This window comes from Erithacus rubecula (genome assembly GCF_903797595.1).
Source record: "Erithacus rubecula genome assembly, chromosome: 9".
Lineage (NCBI taxonomy): Eukaryota > Metazoa > Chordata > Aves > Passeriformes > Muscicapidae > Erithacus > Erithacus rubecula.
The window spans coordinates 32,803,351-32,831,281 of record NC_136660.1 but is presented as its reverse complement, the minus strand read 5'-3'; the positions used below and the strand labels follow the sequence as shown (position 1 = coordinate 32,831,281).

The 27,931-nt window shown below is 41.6% G+C and overlaps 1 protein-coding gene across 2 annotated transcripts in view; it reads right to left on the bottom strand.

The window, feature by feature from the left end:
* Positions 1-27,931, bottom strand: part of DOCK1 (dedicator of cytokinesis 1) — a 245,380-nt gene that overhangs the window by 27,224 nt on the left and 190,225 nt on the right. For both annotated transcript variants that reach the window (XM_079312227.1, XM_079312226.1), the window contains exons 38-47: positions 26,014-26,133; positions 17,161-17,250; positions 14,496-14,600; positions 12,592-12,733; positions 12,290-12,368; positions 11,876-11,960; positions 11,002-11,088; positions 7,485-7,661; positions 5,472-5,555; positions 1,918-2,055 (exon numbers count right to left, since the gene is read on the bottom strand). In XM_079312227.1, coding sequence (XP_079168353.1) covers positions 1,918-2,055; positions 5,472-5,555; positions 7,485-7,661; positions 11,002-11,088; positions 11,876-11,960; positions 12,290-12,368; positions 12,592-12,733; positions 14,496-14,600; positions 17,161-17,250; positions 26,014-26,133 — 1,107 coding nt within the window. The remainder of the gene's footprint in view (positions 1-1,917; positions 2,056-5,471; positions 5,556-7,484; positions 7,662-11,001; positions 11,089-11,875; positions 11,961-12,289; positions 12,369-12,591; positions 12,734-14,495; positions 14,601-17,160; positions 17,251-26,013; positions 26,134-27,931) is intronic.

The window sequence follows — 27,931 nt, the reverse complement described above, 5'->3', positions numbered from 1 at the left end:
AATGAAATGGACTTCATAAAAAGCCAAAAAACCCAAAGTAAAAACCCAAGAAGAGAAACTTTATAGAAAATATCAGGAGAGCCAATTTATAGAGTGACACCAGATTAAGAAGAAAATATATGAAAGTTTTTGTTTCAGACAATTTCAGAGTTCTGAATATTTCTCCAAGCTTTGTTAGTCATTAATAACTGATATATGCATAAAATAATTGAACTCTTGCAGTCAACAAATAAGAATCTCATGCTGTTTAATTACAGGTATATTTTCCACCCTGTCAACTACTGGTAAATTGGCCTTGTACAAGGAAGACAGAAGTGATAAAACTCCATCAATCCTGAAAATTCTTACTGGTGGGTAGAGTGAAATTAGAGATAACACCAGTTTCCAGTCATCTCCTTGATGTAAATGGATATTACTGAAGTGACTGACATGCAGGTATCATTAATGTTAATTACTTCTGCTCTCCCTGGGAATAAATTACTGTTTGAACTTTTTTCCTGAATATATAAATTCCTGAGATGGGATTTGAAGGACCACAAACAGAACATCAGTTAAAAGATACCATAAAACTGCAATGTTCTTTGGAAGATCTCGGTATCCCCATTAAAAAAAAAAAAAGGTGTTATTGCTATAGACAGAATCCCAGAATTATTTAGGGTGGAAAAGTCCCCTCCTGTCCCTGTCCCAGAGCCCAAGCCCCTGGCTGTCCCCTCCCTGAGCCTCCTGTTCTCCAGGCTGAACATGATCTCATAACATCTCACCCAATCCATGTAGTTTTGACTGAATTATCAATTCCACCCTGAATTAAAAAGCTGTTTGCTTTGTTTGTTCTGACCTTCACACTCAACACTCAAAAGCAGAACAAACCTCCACTGGAAACACCATGAAATTCTTAGTTTTCCCTTAAGGATGAAGCAGCAGCTGGAAATAAGCTGCTGGAATGAGAAAAGCAAGAATTTCAATCTTTTTAAACCACGAAGGAGGAGCTGTGGTTTTCTTTCCTGTCTCCATTCAGTGTAGAATGAGCACCACAAACAGCACAGGAATTCTACAGGAATCCCACCCAGGCAAAGGTGACACTCAGCTCAGGAAAAATCCTGCTAAGTGCCCATTTTAAAATTCATTTTTGACACCCAAAAACTTCAGAACTGAAGGATTATCTTGACTTTCAAGGAACAGAATGGGGCAGTTTAGAAATTGCTTCTGTGCTTGGAAATGAAAGCAGTGAGCCTTCCTCAACCTCTCTTATCTGGTCAGTATTCCATAATTTGATGATCACTGCCTAAGTTGGAAAAGCACCAAGAAGGTAAAAAATGAACATTGGTCTGCAAATGGAATTTATCTGAATTAAGAGGAGACAGAAATTAAATGTACACATGAAGTCAGCAGGAATTATAGAAGGATAATATCCTGAATTCCACAGCACAGTGGAGAAAGAGGGAAGGGAATTAAAAAAAAAAATGAAATTTAACTGGTCAGCTGGCAATACAATTGTCAAGCTCCTGTTTCATATACCCAGATTGATTTATGCAGCAGGGAGAGAATTCCCTGTGATGACAGAACTCCAAGCCCCACATTATTGGGAAATGAAATCTCCTTTTTGCTTTCCATTACTGTCAGCCCAGGATGAATTCAGCCCCTTCCAAGGCTTCCATACACATCCCTCTCCCAATATTTAGGAGCTGGAAACTCAAATAATTTAATTTTAAATTTGTATGAAACGTCCAAGGCAACTTAAAAGCACTGAAAAGGCTTTTAGTGACTCTAATTTGCAGATATAAAAAGAAATGTTGATCCCTTTTCTCCATTTTCCCGCTTCCTGTTGTTTTAGAAGTATGATGGAATCATCATAGGGGAATTTAAGGAATTTAAGGAAATTCCAGATATTGTGGGAAGGAGAAATTGGGAGGAACTCACAATGGCACGGGCCCCGTACTGCTTCTCCACCTTGTCCTTCAGCTGCCTGAAACAAGCCTCCATCCTCTCATGGAACGGCCTCAGGGCCTCTGTCACCTTCTCCCCGTGGATCCTGATGCCTTCAGCCAGGAATGGGATCTGCAAATGAGAATTTGGCTGCTCCACCCTGCCCTGGGCAAAGGGAGGAGGCAGCACTCCCACAGCAGGGAGAGAGCTCGGGCAGTAAAACAGAATCAGGAACAAGAGCACTGGTAATAGTCATTAAAACACTAATTGTAACAATGATAATAATAAATAGTAACAATAATAAAAATGACAAGAATTCTTCTGATCACACTGGCCATCATCATTCTTTGCATATGATGCACGACAGGATCTGAACTCATGTTCTCCAGGATTTCCCTTTTTTTTTCTGTTCATCAAAGTCCTTTAAATTTAATTCATGCCTAATTCTGCCCAGAAATCCCACACTGCATTTATCCCACAGCACAAACCCTCCTGTGATATTCCATTCTCAAGCTCCCACAGATTTTGTATTTTAAAACACTAAACTGATGAATGATGAGTCTCACACCAGATTATTAATATCAAATCCTTTCCCAGTTCCATGAGGATAAAAGCCTGAAGAAGAAAATAGTTTATGTTTTCTTTAATAAATGCTCTTTCTAAAGCTGCAAATGAGCTCCATCCTTGGACAGATATATATTACAGAGCAATATTTATTAATAAAACATACAGTTTTAGATGCTATATAGTTCTCCTTAGAAAAATTATTTTATTTTCTCTGGGAAGAAAACAGAAGAGGAGAAAAAATTAAATTAATTCTCTTTTGTAACTGAAAATAATCATTTATCTTCAAGGCTTCTGTCACAAAATATCCATGCCAGCACAGGATTATATAATTAGTTCCTAGTGTGGAGGTGTAGCTGACCTTTGGAAATGTTTTAAGAGAGACATTTTCATTCCCACAGCTATCCAGACACACCATTAGAGTTTTCTACCTCCAGCTCAGGAAAAATATTTCCTCTTCCAGGTCCATTTCAGCCCACACAGTGCTCTGATTCTAACTCAGATATTCTCTGCAGCAATCAGGCTAAGAGGCTCCTTCTTAATAATTCATAATTAAATCATAATACTGATTAAAAACAGATTTTTCTAATAAGACTGAGAAGCAATCAGAAGGAGCAGCTTTATTAGTAAGGAGAATAATAAATACACAGATGAATTACAGATGAACAAACTCGAGAAATCTTATCAAGATGATTCCCTGAGATTTGGCACTATTTAAATGGACAATGCTGCTTCTCCAGAGAGACTATAAAAAGAAGAATAATGACTTTTTTTTTTAATTTGATATAGTGGCTTTTATTTATAACCATATGGATTTGCATGCAACAAAAATTAAACATGAAACCAGAAAGTTTTCCTGCTCTCAATAAGTAAATGAATTTCTGAATTTTCATAATTACCAGGCCACAGTGACCCTCCTTGGAGTGGTCACTTGACTCATTTATTTTTACCTCCATGAATTGTTGTCAGAGAAAGAATTTTGTCAAATTCAGGATATTCCCATACTGGCCTTGAAGAAAGGGCATTTTCTTATTTCACAACTCTGCTCTTGGCTGATTTTAAAATTTTATAAAGTTCCACTGCAACTTCAAATTATTCCCTGATTTGTTTTTGTTTTCACTTGTTTTTTTGGGTTTTTTTTTTAATCTTGATCTGCTCTGCTGAAAAGAATGAAAAAAAAATGACATTGATTTGAATTATTAAACTAATCTTTGAAAACAATCTTTCAGAGCAAGGGGATCATAAACCATGAGCAAAAAACCTGAGTTTGGTATTCTTTCATCTCTGTAGAAGGAGCACAAGGTTTTGATTTGCTGTGGTATTTTTCTGTTTTGCTGTGCTGTAAATACTTTAGCTAAATGCAGAGTGACTAATGTCATCAATCATTCATTTCTCTGCCTTAATTTCAATCAATCATTTCATTATCTTCATGTTAAAATCAAAGATCAGCTTGAAATGCTGCAGTTGCATGGAAACATTTTTTTGCCTAAGTTGGAAAAGCACCAAGAAGGACAAAAATGAACATTGGTCTGCAAATGGAATTTATCTGAATTAATAAGAGACAGAAATTAAATGTACACATGAAGTCAGCAGGTATTATAGAAGGATAATATCCTGAATTCCACAGCACAGTGGAGAAAGAGGGAAGGGAATAAAAAAAAAAAAGAAATTTAACTGGTCAGCTGGCAATCCAATTGTCAGGCACCTGTTTCATATACCCAGATTGATTTATGCAGCAGGGAGAGAATTCCCTGTGATGACAGAACTCCAAGCCCCACATTATTGGGAAATGAAATCTCCTTTTTGCTTTCCATTACTGTCAGCCCAGGATAAATTCAGCCCCTTCCAAGGCTTCCATACACATCCCTCTCCCAATATTTGGATTTTACTCCCACCTGGCTGGTAGCTGAAGTTATTTGAGAGGAATTTTAAATTTTAGGATCCCCTAAATATGTATGAAACGTCCAAGGCAACTTAAAAGGCTTTTAGTGACTCTAATTTGCAGATATAAAAATAACTGTTGATCCCTTTTCTCCATTTTCCTGGTTCCTGTTGTTTTAGAAGTACAAAAGTGATGGGAAATCGTGTGTTTAAAAACCCTGAATAATAAAAATACAGTGTGATCAGCTGCCATACCTATTTTCAATTTGTAATATTATTTTAATACACAAGTGTCACCAAAGTGAGCCTTTGAGGGAAAGTGTGTTTGGAATTCATTTGAAGTTTCACTCTCAGAGGCAGAGACACAGAATTGACACCAAGACAGTCTGCTGGGACCAAATTATTTTCCTCTCAAAAACTTAAAGCTTATAAAATCTAATCTTTTCTAAAAGCTCACCAGAAAATAAATATAAAATGCCTTTTTTTTTTTTTTTTTCAGACCAAAGGACTTTTAAACTCACTGATAGTTTTATGGCCTTCAGAGGATATTTTATTTTTGAATTCTGTAGCTTTGGTTCTATTACCTCCAAGATTGAAATCTACAGAAATGTAAATTATTCCCTTTATAATAAAGACAGAATTGAATATGAAAAGACAATGATTCACTTTCTTCTTCGGTGGGAAAATAACCTATTTGCAATCAACCTGGTATTTTTTTAGTTACCATAAAATTATCCTGAGACCATAGAAAAATGTCCAGTATGTGACTATGGAACAAAACTGGAATTGTCTCTTTTTTGCCCTGAAAACTATTTTCTCATTTGATACAGATGGGAGATTGACACTTACTTTGTTTAAAAAAAAAAAAAAGAAAGAAAAAAGACAAAAGAAAATACCTTGGTCATATTTGTTCTCTGCAAGTTTATCAAAATGAGCAATTATGTCAGATTTGAAAAGATGAACTTTAACTCAAGCTCTAAGACAGATTTAAATGGCAACAAAATGTATCCAAGGTGAGGATAATGTGTGCATTTCCTCCAAGTGACACCAAGCTGCCTTTCCACAGCAGCTGCCCCTGCCAAACCTGACTTTGAGTTTTTTACCTGCCAAGCAATCAGATCCTTCAGCTTCTCAATCTTGTCATGATCCTCTGGATGCTCGTGCATGTATTTCTCAGTAAAAAAAGCCTAATTGAGAGAGAGAAAATGAAACATCTACTAGCAGAGCAATGAGCTGCAACAAAGATAAATGGATCAGCTTAGAAATTCTGCCACAGCTACAAACACAAAGTGGAGATGATGGAATCTCAGGATCACAGTGGTTTGGGTTGGAAAGGACCTTAAATCCCCCCCAGGGCCACCCCTGCCATGGCAGGGACACTTCACTGTCCCAGTGCTCCAGCCTGGCCTGGGGAACTGCCAGGGATCCACAGCAAACCTGGGAATTCCATCCCCACCCTTGCCAAAATCCCATCCATGCCTGCCTTTTGTCAGTTTGAAGCCATTCCCTGTGTCCTGTCCCTCCATCCCCTGTCCCCATCTCTCCTGGATCCCTTCACTGAAGAGCCCCAGCTGTGCCAGCCTGGCTCCCAGCAGAGCTGCTGCATCCTGCTGCATCCTGTGCCCATGGCCCTGCTGGGCTCAGCTGGGGCCTGGCAGGACAGCGAATGCTGGCAGGATTTGGGAATGCTGGCAGGATTTGGGAATGCTGCCAGGATTTGGGAATGCTGGCAGGGTTTGGGAATGCTGGCAGGATTTGGGAATGCTGCCAGGATTTGGGAATGCTGTCAGCACAGGGAATGCTGTCAGCACAGGGAATGCTGGCAGGACAGGGAATGCTGGCAGGATCAGGGAATGCTGTCAGCACAGGGAATGCTGTCAGGATCAGGGAATGCTGTCAGCACAGGGAATGCTGTCAGGATCAGGGAATGCTGTCAGGATCAGGGAATGCTGCCAGGATCAGGGAATGCTGTCAGGATCAGGGAATGCTGCCAGCACAGGGAATGCTGCCAGCACAGGGAATGCTGTCAGGATCAGGGAATGCTGTCAGGATCAGGGAATGCTGTCAGGATCAGGGAATGCTGCCAGCACAGGGAATGCTGCCAGCACAGGGAATGCTGTCAGGATCAGGGAATGCTGCCAGGACAGGGAATGCTGTCAGCACAGGGAATGCTGTCAGGATCAGGGAATGCTGTCAGGATCAGGGAATGCTGCCAGGACAGGGAATGCTGTCAGCACAGGGAATGCTGTCAGGATCAGGGAATGCTGTCAGGATCAGGGAATGCTGCCAGGATCAGGGAATGCTGTCAGGATCAGGGAATGCTGTCAGCACAGGGAATGCTGTCAGGATCAGGGAATGCTGTCAGGATCAGGGAATGCTGTCAGGATCAGGGAATGCTGCCAGGATCAGGGAATGCTGTCAGGATCAGGGAATGCTGTCAGCACAGGGAATGCTGTCAGGATCAGGGAATGCTGTCAGCACAGGGAATGCTGTTAGGATCAGGGAATGCTGTCAGGATCAGGGAATGCTGGCAGGATCAGGGAATGCTGGCAGGATCAGGGAATGCTGTTAGGATCAGGGAATGCTGTCAGGATCAGGGAATGCTGTCAGGATCAGGGAATGCTGGCAGGATCAGGGAATGCTGGCAGGATCAGGGAATGCTGCCAGCACAGGGAATGCTGTCAGGATCAGGGAATGCTGTCAGGATCAGGGAATGCTGTCAGCACAGGGAATGCTGTTAGGATCAGGGAGTGCTGTCAGCACAGGGAATGCTGTCAGGATCAGGGAATGCTGTCAGGATCAGGGAATGCTGTCAGGATCAGGGAATGCTGTCAGCACAGGGAATGCTGTCAGGATCAGGGAATGCTGTCAGGATCAGGGAATGCTGTCAGGATTTGGGAATGCTGTCAGGACAGGGAATGCTATCAGGATCTGGGAATGCTGTCAGCACAGGGAATGCTGTCAGCACAGGGAATGCTGTCAGGATCAGGGAATGCTGTCAGGATCAGGGAATGCTGTCAGCACAGGGAATGCTGTCAGGATCAGGGAATGCTGTCAGGATCAATGAATGCTGCCAGGATCAGGGAATGCTGCCAGCACAGGGAGCTCTGAGCCACCTTCTCGTAGTTGGCGAAGCCGCCCATGACCGCCGGGTCCACGATGCCGTTGAGCAGCATGGACAGGGGGTTGATGGGCAGGTTGGGGTCGTTCAGGTGCTGCTGCACCATGTTATTGATCTTATCATTGGTCAGCTGCATGGTCTCAATGGCATTTTCCAGAGGGCTGATCTCCACCTGAAAGCAGAACAAAAGGAGATTTCCCACCAGGTCAGGGGTTTTGAAGCCGCTCAGCAAAACCCCACGGGCAGAAACGTTGCAGGGTTTTCAGAAGTGAGGTGGTTGTGGGATTTTTGAGCAGCAAGGCTGATTGCAGGCACTGAGGTGTTTGGTGCTTGCAGTAAGTGATAGGATGATCAGGATCAGTGCAGGAAGGTAACTGCATTTTGCTGCTGCAGCAGGGATTACATCCCTGCACAACACCCAGCAAGGCTCTGGCAGCAATCACGTGAGGTTTTCTGGAGGATTACAGAGAACATCAGAGATTAAGGCTCGGTGAGTTTTAGCAGCACAAAGAAGATCCAGCTTAATGTAACAGTAAGAAAGAAATTATAACTTTAACGTGGATTTTCTGATGGAAAATGTAATCCTAAGCTGCTCAAAAATCCAGAAGATATTTTTGCAGAGATTATTTTGGTGTGTTTCCAAGGACATCGAGTTGAATATGTTGATGACATCTAAACTATCTGCTGTGATTTTTCCCAAGAGGTCACATTTTTTTCATCTGAGCATGGAGAACTGAAGGGAAACATTTTCTTTCTGCTTGGACTTCAACGAAGAGAGTCCTCAGATGCCTTCACAGGGTGAATTAGCTCTTGTGCTGTCTAAAATTTGCTTTATTTTAATTGACTGACCTCCAGCTACTTTTTATGCCCAGCTACTGTGTCTTTCAAAAAGTTCATGTTGAAAAAAGCAGTATTAAAATATTTTAAATATTAGTGAATGGGCTGCAAATCAGTAAATTGCAGTGACCCAGAGTGTAGAGAGTCCTCACTGGAAGACACAGCCTGCTTGTATTAAAAAAATGATGTGGCAGGGAGAGGAAAGGAAGGTTAATTGAGGCCTGTGAGGAAAATGCAAGTGTATATTTGATTACAGCCTCATTTACATAAATGCTACATAAACAAAGCAGCACTTCTACCTGGCTATCAGTTGCTTACCCTGTTTCTGAGAACCACTTCTAATCAAATCTCTTTAGTTGTTACTCTTACACCTGCCAGCTGATTACATCAAGGATGTTTTAATTAGCATTTTGAGCAGCCTGCCTGCTGAATTATTCTGGAAGGCAGGAAGGAGGCTGGTGTTTGTGCTGGGAGCAGGAGAGGCCAGGCTCAGACACAGCCCAAGGGGCCACGGGGAGAGGCTGGACTGGGCAGTGAAGGCACATTCAGCATCTGACTGGGCAAGAGCTGCTGGGAACATCACAGGCTAAATTTAGGATTCTGCCATTTGTATTAATGGCCTTATAACTATGCAATAATGTGTTGATGAACCATTGCTTTTAAAGCTCTTGAGCATCTCCAGAAATTAGCACTCATTGAGCTGACAGCTTTTTGACTTTTCTGTAGCAGCAATCATGGCTTTCTTTCTCATTCTCCTTTCTTTTACTACTCTTGTAACACTCCCTCTAATTTTTAAAAGCAGATGGAGAATTGCAGTTGCCATCTCTCTACTACAAACTGGGCTTTGGAACCTGGTGAAAGCTATTTATGATAAGTGTGAATTCTGAGCCTTGTTCCCATTGCTTTCCTGACTCTGGGCACTCCTCACTCTGTCCAGGGCAAACAGGAATTACATTCTCCTGAAACATTTGCACCAGTACAAAATTCCAAGATAAAAACAAAACAGACATTAGCATTTGTGCTTTTTAAACTCAAGTGCATTTCAAAATCTGATTTCTAATTCCCTGGCTGATCTCAGCAAATTTTTCCCCAACACCTTCATGTGTCCAGCTGAATAACAGATACAGGCACAGATACAGGATAACAAATGCTGGCCCCAAATTCCCTGCAGATGATGAACAGATTGCAAAGGTTTAGGTGAAAGTGCTCAGGAGGAATTTGAAAAGCCAATAGATTTAAAGCAACTCTGCATGTTCCTGTGGCTTATGTAACATAATACACTGCATTTATGAAATCACTCCATTCTCTCAGCACTGATTTGATGCACTCTCACCTCTCCCTTTAATGACATTCCAGTTCCATCAATAAAATATGAAACATGCAGAGCTGCTGGAGTATCCTGGTGCTTAGCAAGGGATCAATAATATCTGTATCCATAATCACAATTTAGCATTACAGGGATGTAAACCCTGTGATCCTCCTTGCAGCATTTTAGCTGACAGGGATCTTGAGGAAAGTCAATACCCATTTTGTAGGAGCTGTGCCAGAGGAGGTCAGAAGTTATCTGTAGCAGTCTCCCCACATGTTATTAAGTTCCATTCTGCTCTCATTTCTCAGCCATGCTCCCAAAAGGCTGACAGCAGCATTCTCCCAGGATTTGTGCCCATTTTGATGCCAGGCAGAGCATGAAGGGTGTGTACAAAGTGCTTGTCAGGCTCTGCTCTCTGCTCATCAGCACTGGCAACAGCCTTTACAAACAGCACTTCTTGCCATCATGAAGATAAATACAATCTTCTCCATCAGGGTTATATAGAAACTACAAAATTCATTAAAAATTCAGTGTGTTTTATTCAGCTGCCTATTACTGTCACCCATCACATTCATATTCTGTTACTATAGATACCATAGTAATTTTCTGCATTACTTCTGTTCATCCAAATACAACTGTCCAACATAACCTCAATGGAGCAATGAAAAAGGTTTTAATTAATCATATGCAAATTGTTCTTTTCCTTTAAAAATAAGCCTCACAAGAGAGATTTCAAAAACGCAGTAACAATGTTTTTATTGCTACTTAAAAATTACAGCTGCATAAGAATAATTTAATCTTAAAGGCATTTAATGGATATGTCTTATCTAAACAGTCTAAATGGTTGAACAGAGAAATGAGTAATTTGGAGTTACTCTGTGAGGTTGCTGAGGGTATATTTAGCTAAATATGGAGAAGAAACAAAAACAACCTTTAACCACAAATGGTAAGAAATGCAGACATACAATGCCTTTGATTATTGGGGTATTTTGAATTAATGACAATCAAGACATCCAGATCTTCTTTTGTAAAGTTCAGGCTACATTCTCTGGCATGGAGCAGGGTTTCCCTACAGCACCTCAGCTCTCTCTTCATTCTGAGGACATGCTGAGAGACACAAATGCTTTCCAGAAGGGCTGAAGGCCTTGGAGGGCTGGCTGCATTCCCTTGGGAGTGAAAAGCATTGCCTGAGTCACCCTCAGCCAACACTCAGCACCCTCAGCAGGGTCCCTCTGCACGTGCCAGGGACAATCCCATGGATTCCTTGCTCACACAACTAAGCACAGCCACTGACACACACAAATGCCCCCTGACTGTACAAAACCTCATTTTTTACACAATCTCAATAAAACCAAAGTGATCTTACCATGAAAACTGATTTGACTTCAAACCACCTGAGGATCCCTGGTAATTTATAGGCTGTCACATAGATGGTCCTCTCAATCCACATGTTCTGCAAAGGGAACACAAGTGTCACATTATCAATGGAGACAGCTGGGACCCTGAGCAAAGCCCTCAAACACCATCACAGGACAAGGACCAAGGTATGGCAGAGTCACAGAGCCAGGGCATTCCAAATGGAAGATGGAGCAGCACTGATTTAAATCTGCATGTGACTTAGCAGGGAACAACTGCTCCCTTTCTGAAGGGAAACACCATGGAAAGATCCCCTGGTTTTACTGGATGTTCATGGAATCACAGAATGCTTTGGCTTGGAAAGGATTTTAAAACCCATCCAGTTCCAGGAGCAGGGACACCTTCTGCTATCCCAGGCTGCTCCAATTCCCATCCAACCTGGCCTTGGGCACTTCCAGGGATCCAGGGGCAGCCACAGCAAATCTGTGCCAGGGCCTTCTCACAGCACTAGTTTTATTGACCATTAGATGAAACAAATGGTTTAGTAAAAAATTTTTAAAAAGCCAAAAAATCAAAAAGTATTAGTGCCTGACTGGAATCTTAATGGCAAGACAAGTTTCAGGTGCAACAATTTAAAATCCTTTCTCAGAAGAGCTGCTTTTACAAAATAAATACAGCTTTACTCTTTTTTTTTTTTTTTTTTTCTTATTGGTATAAACGAGAACATGATAAATTGGCTTAATTAACTTTCTATGAAAAATAATCCCTTTAAACCTAGAATTTATTTCTCAACAAGCAAAAGATAATGAATGGCTCAGATGCTCCAAATAGAGGGGGATAAACAAGCAAACCCAAAGTGGTTTATTTTGTTCATAATTTCTTACAGCAAACTCGTTGTCTGGGTTTTTCTCTCCTTTCCGAACAGGGCGTGAATACTCAAAACGTTGGACTTCATTCACCCTGTAGAAACTGGAAAAGGGAAAAGAATCATGGAATCACAGAATGGGTTGGGTTGGGAGTGACCTCAAAGATCATCCAGCTCCAAGCCACAAATGCACAATGAAAATCAAATTCTGTCAGTTTAGGAGTTGATGCTAAATTCTAATATTAAAGGAATTTTATGGACAAATATGAGTTCACTGTTTTCCAGTGGGTTGGAATATGTATTAAAAATCACCATTAAATGGCCTCACTCCATTAAATGCTCACCCTCCATGGGTGTGAACAGACTCATTATCCAACAATAATGTGTTATATAAAGGGGAATGAGAAAACGACAAAACCCAACCCAAACTCACCTCACGATTTGCTCTGACACTGGCCTGTGAAATTTGGAGGGTAAATCCAGTTTGGGCTTTACAGTGAAGCACTGAATATCTGAATTTTGAGGGTTAAGAAATGAAAAGGGAATTTCAGTCACACAGAGCAAACAGCTAAACAGGAACACACACACACAAAAAAAATAAAAAAGGACAAAAAACCCAAATTGGTGCGTTACACCCATCAGGGCACAAGTGCAACGGGTTGGCCATAAATGCTTGAGCTGAGCTGCTGGTTGTACTGGTTGTACTGGTTATACTGGTTGTACAGCCAAGGATACACTGGCCAGAGGAGGTTTTGATGTCCTCTCCAGGGGGTGAGGTTGTCTTCATCTTCTCGGCGTTGGGGAACTGCGTCAGCAGCCGCGCCTCGAAGTCCTCGCGCCGCTCGTACTCCTTGCCCCGGTAAATGAACACTTTGTTCTGCAAACAGAGGCACCCACAGCTCCACCAGCACCCCCAGAGCCAAACCAGTGCTCCCAGTACACAGCTGGGTGTCAGAAGTGCTGCCACCATTGCTGTCAGTGCACAAAAGAATTCCGCGCTCCTCGTCGTAATCAGTCTTTTCTCAATATTTTTTTCTCACCTCCAATTCCATCCTGGGATCATTAAGTTCACGTTTCCCTTTAGGTATTTTTATAAGTCACATTAAAATCACCTCAAAATACAATTTCAAAGCTCTGCAACATTGGTGGCCATTGTAAATATATTAAGAGAAATTATTACTGCATCTAAGATGCCTTCTCCACCTTCCACAGATAATAATGGAATGGATGCCAATAAATAAACTGAATTAGATTTTTCATATATAAACATTTATTCAAAGGTACTTAGGTGAGCAAATAAGCAGAGAAAAATAGAAACATGAAACAATGCAGATTTGAGGAGGAATATCCAAAAATATTGACTCTTATAAAAAGTCTCACATTAATGTATTAGATTTTTGCCAATATAAACATTTAAACATTTTATAACTTTAAGATTATTGTATTTGTAAGCATTGGTTTCTTCTTTGCCAATAAAAATGAAGAGATATTTTAAACAGTCCATTTATATGCTGAGTTCATTAAATTCTAAAGGAAAATGTAAAATACAACTTGCATATTTTTAACTGATCAAACATATTAAAGCAAGTTTGGATAAAATTTGCATCTGAATATGCTTAACCTCATTACTCATCTCAAAATGAATACTTAGTGAAAAAATTATACAGCACTTATTAAAAAGAGGGTGTTTTGACTGAGGGTAGGAACCTGGAGTTGTTCACTTTGCCCAGTTGGGTTTAATTCTGCAATGGTGCCTTTTGAAAAGCTCAGTGGGGGAAAGAAATTAGAATAATAGATGGCTAAGGAGCCTCTGTGTAACTGCAATTAATGTATATACATTTGTAATTCACAGGGAATGCTGGAATAGAGGGCAAAGTGAGGATTTTCTCCATCAGCTGGGCACTCAACAGCCTGGTTTTATTTTTAGAGGGCAAATTGGGAAGGAATCCATTCCTGTGAAAGTGGTGAGGCCTTGGCACAGAATGCCCAGGGCAGTTAACTAAACAATAATGGGTTATGGAATTATTAATGGGTTAGAGAATCATAATACAGATGCAATTGAGACATGTTACAGCCCTACTTTTCTCTAGCTACTAATTCAACCCATAAAAATCCTAATATTAGTGAAAAAACCCTTAAAATGTCACTAAAGGTATGATCCTGGCATCAACCAAGTGACAGATCTTAAATTGGCACATGACACAGACAAATCAATGATAAAAATTGCTACTAAAGGTGTCACACACACCTTTGATAGTCAACTTCATTTTAGTGACAGTGCTGGAAAGGACACTCACCTGAAAACACAGCCACATACAAAAGGCTTCTCTACCCTGCTCATATATATAAATTATATATATAAATATATATTAACCTGCCAGGCAAAAATGTCACCATGTCAGATGGTTATGACCCCAAGTGATGGATTGGGTCATTTATCTTCATTTCTAGTGATACCCTGAAGAAATAGAATGTACTGAATACGTTGGAAGAGAAAGTTTTGCTACTAAAATCCAGCAAGGGAAAACCAGTGTTTGTTTTGTACACCCAAAAAACACCTGTCAGTGTCAGGCAAGTTTCTCCAAGCCAAGGGAACTTTCCAGAGCAAGAAACCTCTGTGGGAACAGGTGACCACTTACCCTTATGAATGTTGGGAATCCCTGGCCATAGTATCCAACAGCAAAATAATCTGGTTTTGGTCGTATCACCTTCACAATGTTTTCATAGAACTGGGCTTGTTTTCTCTGCAAAATAAACAGGAGGGATTTGAATGACCTGAGCTTTTAGAGATTCCTTATACTGCAGATCCTGTGTGCATCTCTAATTTAAAGATGTTTCATTCCCCTCTTTTTTTTTTTTTTTTTCCCCATCTTTCTATCAGATTCATGGCATTATTTGGAAATACCAGACTCTGCAGCCATGATTTTTCTACTCATCATGGTGAATCTGACTGTTCCCCAAGGAATATCTCCATTTTGATGGACCTCATGTTGGTGAACCTCACTGCTCCATATCCAATAACTCAATTTGGATGATCTTGATGAACTTCATTGTTCCATATCCAATATCTCAATTTTGATTAACTTCATCACTGTGAACATTTTTGATCCATATCCAATATCTCAATTTTAATGGCCTTCATCTTGGTGAGTCTCACTGTTCCATAACCAATATCTCAATTTTGATGAACTTCATCATTGTGAACCTCATTGCTCCATATCCAATATCTCAATTTGGATGGACCTCATCTTGATGAACCTCACCGCTCCATATCCAATATCTCCATTTTGATGAACTTCATCATTTGTAATCCTTTCTGTTCCATATCCAATATCTCAATTTGGATGGACCTCATCTTGATGAACCTCACTGATTCCCACCCAATGTTCCACTGGCAGGGAAGGTCAGGAGTTTGCAAGGCAATCTGAAATTCCAGTTGTGACACTCCTGACACCAAAACACTGGAAGGATGAAGCTGCATACAGCTCATCCCAATGGTGCTGACTTGGCAGTTTTGGGCTCCTACATCTCATTACATTCCTCTACTACTTCCCTTCCATATTTACATCCATGAATTTGCATATGGAAAACAGGCAGTTGAGAATTGCAGGAAAATGTAAATTTTGGAATAAACACACGCATGTCAGACTCCATCTGCTTCCGACGCCAAGTTCTTCTTTATCTCTAATGATGAAATAATAGCAAATGAGCAGCTTCAGAAGATCTGTTCATTAACTTATTTTTAGTCTATTATTTCTGTAAAGAGAATGACTTTTGATCTGGGGGAGTTTTAGTGCTGCTCCCACATGACACAGAACAGTAAATGGCACCAAGACTACAAAGACCCAGATCTGCCAAGTCTTTCTCAGCTCGTCTGCAGCAAAACCATTTTGTCATTTGTGAATTATCTTAGAGGCTAATATTGAATATTGCTTGAAGTAAAGAGACAAGGGGGAGAACAGAAAGTACAAAAACTTCTAAATTTTATTGTGGGAGAAAAAAAGGTGCTGTTCAGCAGCAGCAATAAGAAAAGCTGATGGGGTATGTGAGACCTGACTCATATGGGAGAGTGAATTTTGGTCTCTGTCTTGTGAGGGAAATGCACAGGAATAATCCTGTGCCATCTCCTGGTTGGTGAACAAAGAGCAGATAAACTCAGTTTCTGATGTGAGGATTGGAAGTTCTGGGTCTCCCTTCTGAGAAAAGGAAGAAACTCCATGGAAATACCCAAGGCCAGGTTGGATGGGGCTTGGAGCAGCCTGGGATAGTGGAAGGTGTCCCTGTCATGGCAAAGGGGGTGGAACTGGATGAGCTTTAAGGTTCACCCAAGCCAAACCATTCAATCACTCTGTGATCACTGGCTACAATGAAAAAAGTGCAAATTCCAACTTCTCCTCCAGAATGGATCCAGTAGGATAATGAAAGAGTGGCTGCCTCTGTGACAAACCCATTCATGCTCCCATGTGCAAGCAAAAAGGAGATGGAAAATTAAAACTGAGGGACCCAGAGTAGCCACTCCCTGGTGAACAATCACATCTGACAATCATTTCTAGCTGAGGAACAATCCTGCCCAATTCCTTTTCTACAGAAATGAAGAATATTCTGTGCCCACCCCATCAGGAGCTGTGTGCAGCTGAGTTCAACACTGCAGGAATGCCCAGCTCAGACACACTGGGATATACAAAACAAATAAATAATTCAAAAAAAATCACGAAAATGTACTCTGAGTGCAAAAGCAAAAAGTACCAAAAACTTTGGAGTGGAGAATTTTCAGAAGCAATCTGGAATCACATCCCAGCTCCTGTGGAAATGGTTGGGACTTGAGGAGGGACAGTGACAGCTGCCATTTATCTCTTTGGAAGAGAACAGGAGGAAAAAAATGGTGCAGGAGTAATGAATGGGTAATGTCAGGGCAAAAATAACTGACTGGAGACATGAATGCTTTGGATTATTCATACCTAAAAAAAGAAACGTGCATATAGAAAGACACTTGAGAGAGAATGGGGATTTTTTTTCATGTTCCCATTTATATTTAAATTCAAAATTTCCTTTTATACCCCAAATAAATCAGCTTAACATTACTGAAATGTTTTTCTTTCAGCTAAAAAAATAAATTCAATGTTTTTCAGACAATCCAGTGGTAGGCAGTTAATTGGCACTGGTCCAACAAAAAGCCATGATGGGTATTTGATTTGTTTCTGCATTTTACTGTCATTGCTATAGTATTTTTATATAATTTTAAAAGCTCAGAAATTCAACTTTGAAATAAATTATTGCAGTGTCTGTGTCATTAAAAAAACCTACCAGCAGTTCACTGAGTTGTTCATAATCAAACATTTCATTTTCATACTGTTCTGCAAGTTCTTTACCCAAGGCAATGGCCTCTTCCCACATCTGTTGGAAAAAAAAAAATCACAAAACAACACAAAGAAGCTGAATTACATACCTTGGTTAAACATCAACATTAGAATCAAATAAATCCAAATAGAGCAACCAAATGCATTGTGTCACATGCCTGAAAATACTGAGCAGCTGATGTGCCAAAGAGCTGTGCTGGGGCTCTAAATGTCTCTATTAATGGAATCATGGAATTGTTTAGGCTGGAAAAGCCCTCCAAATTCACTGAGCTCAACCATTCCCAGCACTGCCAAGGCCACCATGTCCCCAAGTGCCACATCCATGTGGATTTTAATCCCCCCAGGGATGGGCACTCCACCTGGGCAGCTGTGCCAGGGCTGCACAAACCTTTCCAGGGAGGAATTTTCCCAAATCTCCACCCTGAGCTGTTCCCTCTGCTCCTGTCCCTGTTCCCAGATCCCCCCCAGTGTCCCCTCCTGGCAGGGAGTTGTGCAGAGCCAGAGTTTCCCCCTGATCTCCTTTTCTGCAGGCTGAGTCCCTCCCCAGCTCCCTCAGCCCCTCCTGGGGACACTCCAGCCCCCCAGTGACATTTTAATCATTGAGGGCCCCAAAACTTAACACAGGATTGAAGGTCAATCCCTGCCCTGCTCCTGCTGCCACCCCATTCCTAACACAAGCCAGGTGCCCTTGGCCTCCTTGGCTTGGTGGCACTCAGGGTCAGCTGCTCCATGACCTTCCCTGGCACAGGATGCAAATTTACTGGATGCAAATCAAGTCAAATGATCAAAGAGCTTCAGAAGTGAAATTATTCCTGGCAGTAATGTGTAAACACAGCCAGTCCATGAAGGAACCCAGGACCCAAGGCTGGTGATTGATTATATTCCATAATCACCTCTCTTGCCCTCTAATATCTATAATCTGTATTAGACAGGACAGGCAATTTGCAGATATTGCTTTGAACAAATACTCATTATATTTCCATTGGTTCTTCTTCCTCTTGTTCCTCAACCATGAAATTCAGCAGCCGTCTCAAGTGACCCAAAGAAATTTAACAATATCCTTCAGCTCTTCAGAAGGCAACAATCTTAATGAGGAGCAGCAAGAATGGTTTTAAATGTGCATTTTTCATTTGTTGTTTCCACTCCAAAGATAAAGAACCACTCAAACCCAAAAATATGCTTAAATTAGCACACCAGGCTATCTAAGATCAAACTTGATGATCAGCCTCTGCTGCTGAAGTTTGGCTGGCATTGCTGACCTCACTTTATTTTAAAAATGAGTTTCAGAATGAGGTAGAAATGCAGATTTTATTAACTTTCATCTTAAATTTAAATTCTCTGGCCACACCACTTCATTCTCCTCTCAGCATCAGGTCAGAGGTTCCTTGCTATGGTGGAATTTTGAGGAGATCCAGCAGCCAGGAGCAGGTGGATGGGGAAGGGCTGAACACACAATTCCCCATTTTCCCCACAAACATCCACCTTTGGGGGCACCTTTGGGAGTCTGGGATGAAGCACCACGACTTCCAAAGATGGTGGGAGGTGGATGCTGGGGAGAGAAGAGGAATGGTGACCTGGGGAAACTTTCACAACAACTGATCCCTGCATCCATCCCATAAAAATCCCTCAATCCCATCCTATTTAAAGCACTGTGCAAATAAGAGATAAATAATATTTAATATCCCAAAAATCCTAAAGCTTCCAAACCACACAAATAAAATTCCACACTCAAAGCTCCAAAAGCATTGTCAGGTGAACTCTATTTGTCTACTGATCTGCAAGTTGGAATTGCATTAGTATATAAGGAAAATTTGGGGAAAAAATAAGAGTTTTACAAAAATCCCTGGTTCTAGATGCTGATTTGAAAATAACAACAAATATTAAGGATGAATCCTCAGCAAGTTCACGTGGAACATGCCAATGTCACAAAAAACAAGTTGGGTCCCTCTGGTTCACTGCCCATCCCTGCTCCTCCTGGAAAAAAGGAGCCAATTTTCACTGGAGGGATGGACTGAAAGGTTGTCCTGGCCAACAGTGGGAATGGCTGGAAAGCTGCAGCTGGAGAGGCAGGGAGCTGCTGATGGTGCAGGTGAGGAAATGCAGAGGGAAAAAGTTATGGGAAAAAAAAAGAGATTTCTGCCCTTCATGTAAAGACAAAATAAGGGCTACAAACTGCACTGTGAGGCTGAGAGAGGGGAAAGGAGCTTCTGAGCCCTGCAAAAAGCATGTTGGGCCAAAGTGGTGACCTAATTTCAGATAAAAGAGCCATGAATGCTCACAAGGAGCAGGATCTGGTTCTGCATTAACCTTCCCTTGCAGCTCCTCGTGATATTCGACCCCTCCTCTTGATTTTATTTATTTCTCCAACAAGGTTCAGCATGTTATTTATCTAAGGAAGAAGACTGGAATGAGCATGAGCTGCCTCATGTTTGTAAAGTGCCTTGAAGGTGAAAAATGCATCAGAAGGACTAATTACAATCATGGTAATGAGGGATCACGTCTGCAGGAAATTACGAGGCAGCCTGAACGCTCTGCAACACAATTTTTGCAAATGGAAGGATCTGAATGTTTTTATCCATATTATGGATCTAATCTAGCATGATGATACAGAGCATGTTTTTATTTTTAAACAAAAATTAACATGAATTTAAGAGTAAAGGCGCAGTTGCAGAAAAAGGAGGACATTTTCAGGCACCAAGTGGAGTTAATTTCGACTCAGAAGGGAAATACAGCACCAATTTAAAGGAACTGAACTAATATTCAGGTGTTTGTTAAGTCAGCAAGTGAAAGCTTTCAAAATCACTTAACCTTCCCTCATTTTGAGTGTCATTTTCTTCTGAACTTCAGTCATCCAGAACTTGTGCATATTTTCATTTCAAAGACAATGGTGTGACCATCACTTCCCTTGTCCTGTTCCCTGTTTGTGCTCTCCAAATTTAACCAGCCCTTCTCCAAAATGAGATTGGAAATAAATTGAAGCCTGAATAATTTTTGATTTGCATCAACACTGTAAACAAACTGCCTTGGTTCTTCCCACTGACTCCTGGATAAGCACAGATGTGTTCCCAAACCATTCTGGGAATGCAAAGTGGGGGATTTAAATGGGATTTTGGGCAGGAATTGCTCCCTGGGAGGGTGGTGAGACCCTGGCACAGGTGCCCAAATTTGCTGTGGCTGCCCCTGGATCCCTGGCAGTGCCCAGGGCCAGGCTGGAGGAACCTGGGAGAGCTGAGATGTCTTTGCTTGTGACAGGGTGGGACCAGGTGACCTTTGAAGGTCCTTTCCAACCCCAACCATTCAGTGATTCTGAAAACAGGCACATCACTGCCTATAGGTACCACAGCACTGCCACTGATTAAATAACAACTTTAGCAGAATTAAAGCTCCTTTGATTTTTTTTTTCACCTTCCCACCTTTGTCTGTCAACACCATAAACACCCCAGAGCAGAGGCTGCTTCCACTGCACCTCCCCTAGCCTGAACAAAGCCTTCAGATGTTACTGAATATTAACATCAATAATGGATTCTGTAAATGTTCCAGAGCCTGAAAAGTGAATCCTCAAATTAAATGTGATCCAGATTTAGTTCATGTACAACACACAGACACTGATCACATAATCCCTGCGTTCTTCCTAGCAAGGAAGTGAACAGGAGAAAACCAGACCATGGAATCCTGGAATAATTTGGGTTGAAGATCATCTCCTTCCACCCCTGCCATGGCAGGGACACTTCACTGTCCCAGTGCTCCAACCCCAGTGTCCAGCCTGGCCTTGGGCACTGCCAGGGATCCAGGGGCAGCCACAGCAAATCTGGGAATTCCATCCCAGCCCCTCCCAGGGAACAATTCCTGCCCAAAATCCCATCCAGCCCTGCCCTGGGCAGTGGGAGCCACTCCCTGTGTGCTGTCCCTCCATCCCTTGTCCCCAGTCCCTCTCCAGCTCTCCTGGAGCCCTTCAGGGGCTCTGAGCTCTCCCTGGATCTTCTCTTCCAGCTTCAGATATCAGAACAATGTTTGTTTCTGGCTTAAATTACTGGAATTCCTTGAAAGTTTCTGTAAAAGTCAGTTTACAAGTTCTCCAGCTGACATTGTGTCACATTATTTTTAATGGAACACTTTCAAGTACTTTTTCTATTGTACTCCAAATACATGATGAAAAAGGTATAAAGGAGAAAAGATTCTTTCCATTTTTGCCAGTCTCTAATTTTCTCCCTCTCCAGCCAAGATCTCTGTCTAGAGAAAATCACCCACTTTTTGTTTTTCCTGCCTCTTAAAAACTCACTGTGCTCCAGCACCTCTGGAAATCCCAACTGTCCAGCTGTTCCTTCAGAGGAACAATGAGAAGTTGGATTGTGGAACTCAATATTTGAGTGCCCTGAGCTCCACAGGCCCAGGAGTCACTGAGGTTGGAAAAAGCTTCTAAGATCACCAACCATCACCTTGTTAAACAATAAACCCTGTCCTCAGCTGTCAAATCCATGCATTTTTTTAACAATTCCAGGGATGGGGACTGCACCACTGGACAGCCTGTACTCTGCTTGTCAACCCTTTCCACTAAGAAACTTTTCCTAATATCCAACCTAAACATCCCCTGGTGCAACTCGAGGCTATTTCCTGAACCTGGCTTTTCCCTCCTGCAGCTGCCTCCTCCAGCATCACAAAAAAACCCCCAAAACTGGAGATTTTGCCCCATTCTGAGAGCAACAGGGACAGTGTGTGTCACAGCCCCTGCCCAGGCTCTGCAAATGCAGCTGTTTGCTCCAGAGCCAGTTTATTTATCCAGGTGAGGACAGCAGGCTGCAGCCCAGGATCCTGATAAATGCAATCTCTGCTCTTGAAGGTCAATAACTCCCAATCTGCTGCCTCACAGATTTCCTGCCTTGGAAGCTTTCCCAGCTTTGCCCAGGACATGGCAAGTCTTCTGGAGAAATGAGTTGTACAGGGAGCTGCTACACAGGATTTGTACCAGCTACAACTCATTAATGGGAGAAACAATTTATCTGGAGAGGGTACCAGGGAGAGAGGCTGCTGATACTGGAAGGAAAATGCTTCTTTTATACTCAGGGGGTAAGAAAAATGTGCAGAGCCTACATTTAGTTGTGCAGACACGAGCTGCAAATTGTTATGGGCAAGACTTTGCAGATGCAGGAGACCTTTTTTAGGGAAAACCCAGTGATTTAATTTATTTTTCAAGCTTGTTGGCCAGAAAGAACTACAGTGTTCAATTTAGTTTTTGAGGTTAATAGCAGCAAAGGAGGATCTCAGGGTATTTCTGAGCCCCCTGCAGAGTTAATGGTCAGGAGCAGTGAAATAGTCTGGGATAAGAATATTACTGTGCCACATTCTGATGTGTGAGGGACTTGCTAAGCTGGTTAAATTTCAGGTAGTGTTAATTAACCAGCATGAAGGCTTAATAGTTTAAATAAAATGCTGAAACTCAGCATTTCTCTGCTGTTAGCACTGCATTCAACATACAGCCAGGTTGGAAATGCTTTAAATAATTAAATATATTCATTTGGAACACAGCCAGGCTCTGGATCCTCCCTCTCCCAAGACTCTGTGTCCTTCCCAGCTCTCAGGACAGCTCTGGGGCTGAGCTGGCCACCAGCCTCACACAGATTTTTGGCAGACAGGTGAATTTCACCATTCGTTAAAATGGAAGAAAAAGCCATTTGATGTCATCCCATGAGCCAGAAAAAAAAAAGGCTTTTAAGCCAAAGCATGGCATTTGCTGTATAATTTCAGATATTTTCTGTTCTGAGGCTGCTGTAAAGCAGTAAAAGCTTTTTTTTTTTTTTTTTTTTTTTTTTGGTTTTTTTTTTTTTTTGAGGAGGAGGAGGAGGAGTAGAAATAAATGAGCAGTGTGCATTTTTTCTCCTCAGGACCAACACTTCCAATTTATGGAGGAGCAGAAGAAAACCTGTCCTGATTTCTGGGCAGCAGCATCACCAGCAAACCTGAGCTGGTTGCTGGTCCCACATTTCAGGAGGCAGGAACAGGAAAACAAACCTGGTTTAAATAACACCTCCTCCTTGCCAAGGAGCATTCAGGAGTTCAGCAGCAGTGATTTCCATCAGCTCCTTCCCACAGGGAAAATGTCACCCTTTCCCTCATCCCTTTACTCCCATCACTATTTTCCCTTCTCACCTTGGGATCTTCTAACCCAACAATTCCCAGGGAAATCCCTGGATTAAGGGCTTTGCTGGAAATCACAAAGCTTCAGGAAAACACAGAGAGAGCAGCTCCAAGGGTGGGTCAGACTGCTGGGATAAGCCTGAGAATTAAGGATTTTAAGGGCAAAAGCCAAGAGAGATGGAGAGGAGGCTGCAAAGTGCAGGGAAGAATAATCTAGGAGAGAAAAGGATCCTATGCTAGAGAAACAACTTTCCTTTTGGAAAGAAGGAGCTTAGAAAAGGAATAAGGAGAATAACTAATCAGAAATCACATCCATAAAGTACAACTGCAAAATGCAAAAGGTGTTTCTCAAAAATTCTCCTTCCCTAAAGTTCAGCTTTATAAAAGGTTGGTTTAAGGACAAAAAGTCAAATACAGGTAAAAAAACCCAATTTTCCTAAGAATAACAGATTAAAACTAGAAATCAAAATGAGGAATCCTAAATGATCTTGAACTACAAGTAGCAGGGATGCTCGTGGTGATGGCAGCATTCTGTTCTCAGCCCACATGAGGTGCCCCATTCCTGCCTTTAGGGCAATTCCACTTCCTTCCACTCCTTTCCACATTCCTCAGGCTCTTCTGGGCCAGCAGTGAGGGGTTCACTCCATCCCAGCATGTGTGGGGGATTAAATCTAAATTCACCTGCCCATGAATGACAATATTTAAGGGATAAGCCTCATGGTTCACTTTCAACAGACAAGGAAACTGTAAATTCCCCTGGGAAATTACTCTGCCAAGAGAGAGGGATCCTGATTTTTGAGAGGCTGAACTACACCAGCCTTGAAAAAACAAAAAATCCAATGTTTTAAACCAAATTTTAGGAAATCCCTCTGCTCCATTTCTTCTACATAATGTTTTTAACTCCCACATCTCCCTCCCTTCCCAAATCCACAGCTTCCCATCAGGCTGGGAGAGCACAGGCTCACAACTTTAAAACAAAACTGAGTTTCTGTAAAAATCCTACAAGTGCCTCTGCAGCTGTCCAGGGGTGGTGACTTTTGACACCTTGTGTTAACTTAATGGGAAGGGAAATCCAACAAAAAAAACCCAGCAGGGACCCAGCTGGGTGATTATAGCACAAAAAAACCCCATTAATTGTTTTGAGTATGGTTTCAACCTCCCAAAAATGCTCAGCAAAGGCTGTTCAGGTGTGTCACTGATCATTAAAGCAGCTGCTGGGCTGCATTTGCAAACTGCTCAAGGAATGCAAGAAGTTGATTTAACTTAATGTCAGAACATCCCAAATGAGAGGATTGCCTTCAATCTACACTGGAAACCTCCACCTGGAGCTTCCTGACATTTGCAAAATCACAGAAAATTAATATTCTCAGTGTATATTGATTTTTTTATTTCCCTTTTCATGGAGTAATGTGAAAAATTATCACCAGCTTGAGTGACCAGAAAATGAGAGGAGGAATTTCTGTAAGTAGGAAAGAGCATTTTTGGAAATGAATCAACTCCTCAAACACACAAAAATCCCTCAGGAGTGCTGGTGCTTGAGTTCTGCACAGAACTGATGCTCAGCAGAACAACTCCCAGCCTGGACACCACAAAGGACCAACAGGAAACCATAAAGACAAAAAGCAACAAAATAAAACCAGGGAACTCCTGGTTTTCATTCCAGATAGGAATGTAAGATTAAAATTAGCTTTAAAATCAGCTGTGACCCTCATTCAAATGAGATTCTTCCCATTGACTCAGGAAAAGCTTTTTGGGCAGCAGGAACTGTCCCCAAGTCACCCCCACTAGCCACTTGTGCACCATTCCAGAATTGTATTTCCACAATTTTATCCCAGTCCAGAATGAAAAATTTTAACCCAATCCAGAACTACAACTTTTAGCATCACTCATTAACAACTTTTAAATATTGCATGAAGATAAGCTATACAATTTAATTTTTTAAGCAATATTTTTAACAAAATTATAGAAATTATAGTTCCTATCAAATTTATTCTAGGATTTTAATCTGATGCTGCTAAAGACACTCTGGAAAAGATGGGCTGGCTGGATAATATTTGAATTCTACCAAAAAACAGCATTTCTGTTCACTTTACAAAGTTTACTTTTAAACCCCAAGTTTACTTTTCTGAAATGTTCTGACAAAGAAATTCCTATTTCTATACTTGAATATTCTGTGCCTGAAATATCCAAACACTGATCCAGCCCTGGCTCCCACATCAACCCCCTTCCCCTCCAACACCAAGCAATGCCAAATGCAAATCCCTCCTGCATTAAAAGATGCAATTGCAATGAAATATCCACCTCCCAGGATATTTATGATATGAACCACAGACATCCAGGCCCAGAGGGAATTATTTTTGTGTACATGAGGAAGAACAAGGGGAGTTGAAGGATTCTGTTAGCTCTTGTAAGTGCCAGAAAAAAGCCCTCCAAATTACATGCATCACTTTTTTATTTACTCCATGGCATCATATGCCCATATATTTACCCTTAAGAGAGGAGTTATAAATGTACCATTGGTTTCTTTTGACTTTTTTTTTTTGGTAGTATCATTATCTCTAAGTGCTTCCTGAAGGTCACTGGATGCAAACTATGTTTGCTATTAAATTTATAAGTTTGAGAGAAAAGCAATGAAATACATTTGCACTTTTTTTTCTTCCCTTTTTACCTTGCCCTTGTCAAAGTAATGGATAATTTCTTGATAGAGCTGATCTTTCAGCTGTCCTTGAGTAGCAGCTTGGTATCCATCCCTCTGGGTAAGATGTGCTGCACATGCTTCTTCTGACCACTAAATCACACAAAAAAAAGGAAAAAATGAAAAACAAATCCACAATGAAGTGAAATAAAAGAGAGGGGATTATTTAAAGAAGTGGTGCTGCAGTTAAAGCACCAACAAAGGGTTTTTTTACAGTTGTGCCCTTTGCTTCCTGGGGCACAAGCAGCATTTATTTGGATGCTCTAATTGGAGGCTAATTACATCCATCAGCTGGAGGGGAGCTTTGTGTCCTCAGTGAGTTTGATGAGAGTGGCCTCCCCTGCTGATGGGACACAATGAACACCTCACTTCATGTGAGAGGAACCCTGGAGCCCAGATCCATCCCCACAAAGGAAGGGGCTGCAGGCAGGGACATGAGGGACAAACCCCCTGAGGATCTTCAGGGGCAGGGAAAGCATCATTAACTTCATCCAGCCTGTCTGCAATTAGCAGCTCTGGCTTTTCCAGCAGATGCCTGATGGATCAAGGGAAAGATTTCAATCACAGGAATGGTTTGGGCTGGAAAGGAGCTTAAATCCCCCCCAGTGTCACCCATCCATGGCAGGGACACTTCACTGTCCCAGTGCTCCAACCCCAATGTCCAGCCTGGCCTTGGGCACTGCCAGGGATCCAGGGACAGCTTCTCTGAGCTTCTCTCAGATTAATTTCCAGAATAATTTCTACTTTACCTCCTATATATTATTAAATTTCACCCATTCACTTCTTGATTTGGCCACAATGTTTGTGTTTGGGTCATGCAGACACTTCTGACAGCTCTGTTCTGAGCTCTGCTTCTGAGCAACACAAACCTGCTGGAGCCTGCAATGTGGTGGCATTTTTTTCAGCATGTTAACAGCTACTATCTTCTGTTAGTTTTGAACACCTCAATTTTGACAAAAAGGGTTGAAAACACATCAGAAGTCTCTTTTCTTGAGTGTGCTTCATCAACTTGCAGTAATTTGGCCTCTCTCTCTCTCCACAGACAGTCTTCTTGCAGATTTAAAGGTGGAATTCACACACACTCTCAGTCCTGCCCTCAATGTGATCCCATTAAAATCAGTGGGATGAAATATCTGCCCATGATGAGTGTCATTGAAAATCCTGTCCTGAGGCTTGACAGAAAATCTCAATTGCTCAGTTACACACCCCATAATATTACTGCTCCTCAGGCAACACTGAACTCCTCCCTCCACCAAGGGCTGCAGGAGCAGGGACTGAGACTGAGATTGATACACTTTTATAATGAAATAATTCCAGCCTCTAATGAAATGATACTGATAAATAAACATCCACTCAGGAATGAAAACCTGTGACAAATCCCACCCTGGCATTTGCTGCCTGCTGCCAGTCTGCATTAGAAGGAAAGAAAGATGGACATTTCCTCCATGGAGTTCTTCCACTGAATTCAGGAGTGCATTAAGTGAGACACTCACCTGCTCCCTCAACACATTCCCTAAGAAAAGCCACAACTGGCTAAACTCTGAGGTCACAGAAAGTAAGTTGTCTAACAAGCCCAAGCCATGCCAGGTGAAAGTTTGAGTGATGTTTTATGGCCTGGTTTATTCCATCATTTATTCAGGAACACAGCCCTGTGCAAGGGAATGAATCCTTCACCCTGTCTAAAGGTTCATCCATGTGAAGTGGGCACAGTGCTTTTGCACTCCAGATGAATCTTAGAGATGTTTCCTTGTGTAATAACCCTCTAATGATTTTAAAATACAGTAAATACATTTCAGAGTGTCTTAATTTAAATTGCACATGTACACTCTGCATCATATTTAATCTTTTTATGGCTTGGATGCAGTTTGTTCAACTCTGAAGTAGGAATAAT